General features: G+C 44.8%; 1 protein-coding gene and 1 pseudogene across 1 annotated transcript; one reads left to right on the plus strand and one right to left on the minus strand.

Moving 5' to 3' along the window:
* Positions 1 to 285, minus strand: LOC102817066 (annotated as a pseudogene).
* Positions 286 to 938: 653 nt separating this feature from the next.
* Positions 939 to 7149, plus strand: LOC102817451 (HLA class I histocompatibility antigen, A-11 alpha chain-like). The gene is made up of 8 exons (XM_006872859.1): positions 939 to 1002; positions 1248 to 1517; positions 1758 to 2036; positions 5859 to 6134; positions 6235 to 6354; positions 6782 to 6814; positions 6924 to 6977; positions 7145 to 7149. The coding sequence occupies exons 1-8, from the start codon at positions 939 to 941 to the stop codon at positions 7147 to 7149; spliced, it is 1101 nt and encodes a 366-aa protein (XP_006872921.1).
* Positions 7150 to 9241: the final 2092 nt, after the last annotated feature.

Below are 9241 nucleotides of genomic sequence, written 5' to 3' on the forward strand. Positions count from 1 at the left end.
TTACAAGTGCAGGCCCTTTCAGGCCAAATCCACCCAAGTCTCTTGGATTTAGTTCTTTAGCTCCAGGGCAGCATCCTCACAGGCATGAAACAGGGCTACGCTATAGCCTATGGTGTCCAGGGTAAAGCATCCAAGGATGGTCACTAGCGAACAGGCAGGCAATGACCACAGGACCTCTCAACAGGTCAAGGGCGGCTGCAGGCCCAGGGAGGGTCCTATGGTCAGAGCCGCCCAGGTAGATCCAAGGAGCACTAGCCACCACAGCCACTGTGCTAGCTTCATCATGGTCCCCACACTGTGGATCATCTAACCTCAGCTTCTCTCCTCCGTGATTCACCCTGTCCTCATCCTCTCCAAACAGTTCTCAGCCTAGGCTTCCCTCCATGTCCTGCATCTCCCTCTCATTTGCTTTTGGTGCTCCTGTTTCCTTCAATATTTTGCCCATGCAGCCCTTCAATATTGAAGCAACCCGAAGCTTCAATGTTTCTCTTCAGTTTATTCAGCTTGAGAAATGCAGAGCTGATTCTTTCCTTTTGGTTTTCTAACTCCAGGTACTTGACAGGTTTCATTATATTTTACTTTGTCTTATGAACTGCCCTTTGAAATCGAAATAAAAAGGACCCTGATGGTGCAACGGTTAAGTTCTTAGCTGCTATCTCAAAAGCCAGTCATTGGAACCACACCTTAGACTCCTATGACCAGGTTACGGTTAAGGAACTTAACAAGGAAATGTTAAATGGAGTTTGCAAAGCCAAATGGAGTTTGACTTTGCCCTCACACAACTTGTGTCAGCTCCTTCTGCCTAAATACACATGACGCATTCCCAGTTCTCAAGACTATTGGTTCTCCAATTCCTGGAGAAGCCAGCACGTCGGTTATTGGTGTAAAGAAAGACTCGCCAAGAGGTAGATGCGCCCTAGAATCCCAGCACTGGAGCCATGGTACCCTGGGCATTCCTCCTGCTGCTCTCCAGTGCCCTGGTCCTGACTCAGATCCGGGCAGGTGAGTGTGGGGTCAGCAGGGTATCAGCCTCTCCGGAGGGAGGAGCAAGAGGACCTTCAGGTTGGGGCGCAGGACCCTCAGGGAAGCTGTTTCCAACCTGCCCTGGACCCAGAGCTACCAGCCCCGTCCCTTCTTCTAATCCCCTACTCCCATCCTCTCCTCAGCCCATGAACCCTGTCCCCATGGACCCCGACCCGGACACCATGCGGGCGGGTCATGTATTCTCACCCACTTCCCGCTGCCAGATACCCACTCCTTGAGATATTTCCTCACCGCCATATCCCCGCCTGGCCAAAGGGAGTCCCGTCTCATCGCCGTCGGCTACATGGACGACACACAGTTTGGACGGTTCGACAGCGACGTCCAGAATCCGAGAGCAGAACCGCTATCACAGTGGATGAAGCAGGTGGAAGAGTGGTTTTGGGATGAGCACACACAGAGCGCTAAGGCGGAATCACACGACTGCAGAAATCACCTTATGACCCTGCGCGAATACTACAACCAGAGCGAGACCGGTGAGGCATGCCCGGGTCATGGGTCACTTGTGCTCTGTTATACCTGGGCGGGTTGCCCAAGTCTCAGGGTATAACTTCCAGACGAGGTCGCGGACTTGCGCAGTCCCTTGACCTAGAAGAGCCTGGGAGTTTTCTCTGGTTTGGTCTGAAATCAACCACCGCCAGCTCTTACCGCGGTGGCGGGGCAAATGCTGGGAGGGGGCTTTCGGAAGGGCGGTGCTAACCGCAGGGGCGGGTCAGAGTCTCACACCTACCAGAGTCTGTATGGCTGCGATGTGGGTCCGGATGGCCGCCTCCTCGGTGCGTACAATCAGCGAGCTTATGATGGTGCCGATCACATCGCCCTGAATGAGGACTTGCATACCTGGACGGCGGCGGACACAGCCGCTCAGATCACCAAGGGCAAATGGGAGGAGACCCATTATGCTGAGTTCTACAAGACTCACTACCTGGAGGGCAAGTTCCGGAAGTGGTTCAGTAAAGTCCTGGAGGTGGGGAAGGAGACGCTGCAGCGCACAGGTAAAGGGGACTGTTGAACACCCCGCTGAACTCCCTTTATGCTGGGACTAAGTCCACCCTACAAAGGAGGGGGGAAAAATGGTACCCTATAAGAAACAATGACCCTATAAGACTGAGTAACTGATCGATAAGGTTTCTTTTCTGCTTTTTAAGTTATAAATTGGTTGAAGGTTCATAGAGAAAATCAGTTTTCCATGAAACAATTTATACATATTTTGTTTTATGTCCTTATGTAATCCCCCACAATCGAGTCAGGATGCTAACCTCATGTCAGCAGTTGGAAACTACCAGCCTTTCCATGGGAAAAAGATGAGGCTTTCTGCTCCCGTAAAGATTTATAGCCTTGGGAACCTTACTATTGGTTTTGATTCAGGGTCGCTGAGTCAGAAGCCCACTCCATGGCACACCACCACAACAAGCATCCTCCTCTGTGTTGTTTCCTGTTTCCATTCCTCCTTCTTTCCTAACCTTTCTGACTTTGTCCTTGGGTAAGTGCTGCTCTTTTGGTCTCCATTGGTTGAGTATTCATTCTAAGGAGTGCATATCTCACTGGTGTTATTCTTCTCTTGTAGACCAGCATGTCGTTTGACTAGACATTGAGCCATGGGAGTGAGTTCATTTGAGATATGAAGGGTCACTAAGAGCCATAGTTTCAAGGGTTACACAAGTTTCTATTTAGAAAGCCTGGTTTTTCTTATGATTTGAGTTTTGTTCCACATGTTTCTCCCACTCTATCCAGGACCTCCTATTGTGATTATTTTCAGAGCAGTTAGCATTGATAGCTGGGCACCATCTACTTTTTCTGGACTTAGGAGACTGTTGTTCATATGTTCCATTAGTCTATTGGACTAATTATTTCCCTAAATCTTAGATTTTCTTCACTCTTATTTCCTCTGGACAGGAAGAAATGAATAATTGCTCCTGGCTGCTCATAAGTTTTTAAGACCCCAGTTGCTTCTCACTAAAATAGGATGTAGAAAATTGCCTTTGTGGACTCTATTATGCCAGTTGACCATGGTATATCCCATAGCATGGTCCTTATCCTCCAAGCCCAGTGCTGGACCTCAAGGTGTTTTACATATAAGAAGTTTTCATAACTTCGTTGTTGTTGTTAAGTATCATGAAGTTGATTCCAAAGCATAGCAACCCTGTACAGAGTTTCTGAGGAGCGGCTGATGGGTTTGAACCACCAACTTTGCAATTAGTGGCCCAGTGACTATCCTACAGCATTACACCACCTGTCTTTGAAATGGGCACAAATAAGGATCTCTTTTAACGTATTGACCAGCTAACTAGCTGTTTTCCAGATTGCTTGGCACAGAGGAGTGTATACCTTCAGCGCTGTGTCAGCTTGATAAAAGATTTCAATTTGTATTCCATCAATTCCTGGAGGCTTCTTTTTCACCAGTGTTTTCAGTGCAGCTTGGAAGTCTTTCTTTAATATAATTTGTTCTTGATCATATGCATTCTCTTGAAATGGTTGGGCATCAGCCATTACTTTTTAGTAGAGTTCTGTTGACATTTCCTCTTCTATCAATAGTGTTCCCATAGATTCCTTCTAGTATTGCAAGTCTAGACTTATTTTTTTCTACAGTACTTTCAGCTTGATACATGCTGAGCATGCTCTTTCCTTTTGGTTTTCTAACTCCAGGTCTTTGCTTATTTCATTATAATCCTTCATTTTCTTGAGCTGTGAAATTTTCTGTTCAGCACTATTTCATCATTTCTTCCTTACATTCAAAAGAAAGTTTCAGAGTCTCTTCTGACCTCCACTTTGATTGTTTCTTCCTGTTGTTGTAATGACCTTTAACTTTCTTTATGAATGATACTTTTTTTTTCAATAGATTCCATTTTTGCTTAGTAGTAGTTGTAACCATCCTAAAGAAAATATTAACATCTAAATTTAGTAGTGTGTTAAAAATAATATATCTCAAATAGGATTAATTCTAGAATATAAATTTGATTCAACATTAAGTTGTCATTCATATATAAAGGAGACTAACAAGTTTCATATTGGCATTTCCTGAATATTGTTACAATTACTAATAGCTAACATTTATTTGTTTTTTGGCGTTTTTTTAATTTTTATTGTGAATTGAGTGATAGTTTACATGGGAGAACATTGGTTTTACACTCATCGTTTTGTTGTAGTGACTACAGTCTCCTCCGTGCATCATCAGTCAGCAATATTTGCTGCCATTCCCTCTACTTTGTTTTGTTTTGCGTTGGAGGGTGGGGGTGTACACAAAAATACTCAGTAATAAATACTCATTTAAACAAAGGACATATTCTGTAAGCCTTCCTCCTGGCCTCCAGGACTTAGTCTTTCTCTTTCCATGAATCTAGAGTCCTTAGACTGTCGCTCCACGTTCTCATCAATGCCTCCACCTCTGGTGTCACTGCCTTTCTGGATAGGATCCCACAATCTGAGACTGCGCTTCTCCATTGATGGCCCTACGGTTCTCTGTTCCTGAACTGTAAGATAGGAGAAAGTTCGGAAAGCAGGAAGGGGCCAGGGCATCCAATATAAACCGGTGCCCTTTGCTGCTAAGGAAGCCATGGCGGGATCACAGGGAGTGCATGATGCCCTGTCCTAGATGGAGTTCCTGGCCAGAAAGAAGGTGTCTAGAGTCAGGGCACCTGATCCCAGAAGAAGTCCTTACAGGTCCAGAGGGTAGGTGGGTCAGGGCACCTGATCCCAGAACAAGTTCCTGCCTGCCCAGGAGTGAGTTGGGGCAAGGTGTCCATTAGCATTGCATATTCTGCTGGTCCAAGAGGCTGAGGATGTGTGCCTACAACATGAGGGTGGTGTGCACCCTGCGCCTTATCCACGAGTACATGACTCTGACCTCAGGCAGAGCAGAGGTTGGATGGGAAATGACCACCAGCTTCCAGGTGGACAAGGGCAGGAGCTGGCCATACTTCTGGTCACCAGCAAGGTATAGGGTACAAGGAGAGGATCCAATCTGTTCACCAGTCCCCAGTGTGGGGACTTAAGTGGCCCTGGGTGCCTGGATCTGATCATCAGGTCACTGTTCCTATTGAATTCTGTTTGCAAAATTTAAAAATGACCATACTGTATCAGGCCAGCTGACAGTTCACTCATTCCATATGTTTTCTCAGTCTCTGTTTTGTTCAACTTCTTCTCCTAGTCAGTATTCAGTCCACTAATTCTGTATTTTTTTCTAAAGCTCAGGTTTGCAGAGTTATCATTGGTAGCTGTTTCACTTGGTTTTTGACTTTGCTGTAGAGGATCTGGGTAGCATGTCTGCCTAGACCACCATCTTGCAAGAACTCTTTCCATAGGATTTCCAAGGCCTTGAATCTTTATGGAAGTAGTCTGCCACATCTTTCTCCCCCACAATGGCTGGGATTGAAATTGCTGAACTTTATTTAGCACTATGTGCTTTTAGGGCTTTACTGAGGATGATAGAGATGATGATTCCTGATCTTCCATTGATCCTAGAATTGACCTTGGATACCCACCAGGGACTTTCTTCCTCAAGCCTTGTTCTCTGTTCCACACTCAATGAGTTTAGAGCTGACTCTAGCATTTCTGAGTTTCTTAGGCTTCACTTAGGTCAGAACTAAAAATCCCTGTTCTCCCCCTCAGAAACCTGGAGCCTCCTGCTCTGGACTGCCTTTCCCTTTCCAACAAATAGGAGATTATCCAGGTCCCTGGTCCAGGCTAGTGTCTAGGTTTTGTATCTTCACCACTATCCCAATAGTCTGGTCTGTTGTCAGGATAATTACATAAGACTTACTCAAGTGGCTCATGGGAAGTAATGGAAAGTTCTTGAGTTTTCTGACTCCTTCTCTCAGAACCCCCAAAGGTACACGTGACTCACCACCCCATCTCTGAACGTGAGGTCACACTGAGGTGCTGGGCCCTGGGCTTCTACCCTTCGGCGATCATCATTACCTGGCAGCTAGACGGAGAGGACCAGTCCCAGGACACGGAGGTTGTGGAGACCAGGCCTTCAGGGGATGGGACCTTCCAGAAGTGGGCATCCGTGGTGGCTCCCTCAGGAGAGGAACAGAGATACACATGCCATGTGCACCACAAGGGCCTGCCTGAGCCCCTCACCGAGAGATGGAGTGAGTAGGGGACGAAGGTAAAGGCTCTTTTTAGGGTAAGCAGGAGCCCTGATGAAGGCTTCCAAGGAGTCAAGGTTCCTCACCTCCCTTGTCTTTCCAGAACTGCCTTACCAGACCACCATCCCCATTGAGGGACTCATTGCTGGCCTGCTTCTCCTTGGAGCTGTGTTTCTGGGAATTGGGGCTGTTGTAGCTATGAAGAGGAAGAAAAGGAGCTCAGGTAGAGATGGGTTGGAGTCTGACCTTTTTGTTCCATTGGGGGTTTCAATCCCAGGTAGAGGAGATTTGGTGTCACCCACTTCATTATGGGAGGCACTATCCACATATGTGTTAAACCAGTTTGGGGACCTGTGTGTTAACATTACTCTTCTATAAGCACATGTGGAAATGAAACACAAACCTTCCACGTTAATGGTTCTGGTGATGGAGACCTGATTCTGGTTATGGGGGATGGTTGCTGCTGAGGACAGGCCTCCAGGAAGGTGGTTGGTCCAGTCCTTGCACATCTTTTCTTACATTTCCTTATCCTGCCCTGGGTCTGCAGGCAGTCTGGAAATTTCCCTGGGATTCTCGTCTAGCTGCCTCTTCTTGAACCTCATGGTCTTGCCTCCTCCCTGTTCCCTCAAACCATGCTTTTTTTCTCACAGGTGGAAAAGAAGCAAGCTACACACCAGCTTCAAGTAAGTATGGAGGAAGGCAGCTCATGTGGTAGCCTCCTCACTTCATAATTCCCATTTTCCTGTACTCATATCCTGTGGTCTCTGACCAGATCCTGTTTTTGTTCTCCAGGCAATGATGGTGACAGTGACCAGGGCTCTGATTTGTCCCTTACACCTTCTAAAGGTGAGACCCTGGGGGACCTGACCTAGGGAAGGGTTGGGGCAGAGGCAGTATTACTTCGTTATAGAGATTCTTTGGATTTGGCCATTTTAAGATTGTTATAGACTGCTGTTTAGAGTGTCCACACCTAAAGGCACTAACCTGAATCTGTTGATTCTTTTCTTTTGTAGTGTGAGACAGCAGCCTTGTGTGGGACTGAGTGATATGAGATTGTTCACACTCCATTTTCTGATTCAAGAACCCCTGGTTTCCCTTTCTGCTATGGTGTCTGAATGTGTCTCTCTTCCTATCAGCATCTTTGGAAGATTAGCTCAGCCCTGCCCTCTGTGCCCCCGCACCTCTATCCTCATCCTGGCACACCTACTGAGTCCTTTTCCTGATCTTAAATTCCCTGGACCAGCAAAGATGAAGCTGTAATTCCTCCATTATTGAAATATGTACCCCCAAAATATATGTTATGAATCCTAAACTCCATGCCTGTGGCTATAATCCTATTTGGGAATGGGTTGTCTTTGTTATGTTAATGATGCAAGGTTAGTGTGGATTATTTCTTGAGTCAATCTCTTTTGAGATGTTAAAAGATTAAACAAGAAAATTATGGAGCAAGATAAATATCAAGACACAAGGAGATCTCCAAGAGACCAGGAAGCAGAAGTTTAAGAGGCAGGGATCTTCCCCCAGAGCAGACAGAGAGAAAGAAAGCCTTCCCAACAAGTTGGCATCCTAAATACAGACTTCTTTGCTCCTCAACTGTGAGAAAATTAGTTTTGTTCATTAAAGTCACTCTCTGGTAACGTAATACTTATGAGTCAGGCTGATAATCTAAGGTCAACTGTTAAAATGAATCCCGATGTCACATAAAAGACACTCAGTGAAACTAAATTACCTTGGCAAGGCAAATTTACTTCTGCAAGATGGTGAGTGCGCATAGCCATGTACATACAGGAACAGGCCAGCGAGCACACTGAGTGGGCAGTCCACTTGGGTTTTTAATCCCTGATGCAAGTCTCAAGGCTGTGTCTCACCCCATTGGCTAGGGTTTTGATGGCACAATCTTTTCCCTTACCCAGTTGGCTAGTTCAAATTTTTAAGGTGCACATACTTACTTTAGAAAAAGAAAAAGAGAATGATCATAAATTCTTTACTCCAGGAAGTAGTTAAAAGAAAAAGAGAGGGACCATAAATTCTTTACTCACTTCAGGAAGTAACCAAAGAAAAAGAGAGAGATCATAAAGTCTTTAACTCAGGAAATTAAAAAAAAAGTTGCTCAAATACAATAAACAGATGAAATGCGTACATACAGAGTGGACCACATTTTAACAACAACAACAAAATGTTTTCAATTTAGAAAGAATATTGGTACACCAAATATCTGTTTTTCCCCAAAATATCTTTTAAAACAATATTTTGTTCTCAGAGGATTTGAAACATTATTACAAAAATAAAATACATACAAGCAAAGTCTTGAGCAATGTATAATTAAAAAAAAATTACTACCACAACAACCAAACAAATCCTTAACTATCCTTTATATTGATTAATTTATATAATTTTACTGTAGAAGAATATCAAAGATATTAAAACAGAACAAAACAACTTCTCAGTGCCTGAGTCACATGTAAGTTTCACCTTGTATGGGTAAACTCAGAATTTTGCATTATAAACTCAAACAGCCTATGTCTACATTTATCTTAAGAATTCTATTTGAAAAACTACCATACTGGTTGTAGACCATTTCTCCCTTCTATGGGGATAAGGTACTGTCTTCTATGGACCACCTCCTCCCTCCCACCCCCCATTTTGGGCATTCCCCCTTAAAATGTCCTGCTTTTCTACATTTAAAGTATCTGTTTTCTCCTCTAGCCATTTTTGGGTTTCCCTCCCCTCCTGTTTTGTCCTGACTGTGGGGATTGGGATCCCGAGGAGCATTGGTTATTTATCCTTCCCTGAGTTGCCTGTGGGAAAGTGGTGGTAGTGTGTCTTGGAGTCAATTCTGACTCATAGTGACACTATATGTGATTTCTACGCTGTAAACTATTTCAAGAGCAAAAAGCCTCATGTTTTTCCTGTGGAACTGATGGTAGTTTTGAACTGCTGATCTTGAGGCTTATAGCCTGATTTGTAACCATTATGCTACTAAATTAAAAGTGACAGGTTTGACATAAAACCAAATGACCACCACTTGTCTTTCTGTCATACTATGGTGGCTTGTGAGTTGCTGTGATTCTGAGGGCTATGCCACTGGTATTTTAAATAACCAGCAGGGT

Source organism: Chrysochloris asiatica, unplaced genomic scaffold (genome assembly GCF_000296735.1).
Source record: "Chrysochloris asiatica unplaced genomic scaffold, ChrAsi1.0 scaffold00213, whole genome shotgun sequence".
Lineage (NCBI taxonomy): Eukaryota > Metazoa > Chordata > Mammalia > Afrosoricida > Chrysochloridae > Chrysochloris > Chrysochloris asiatica.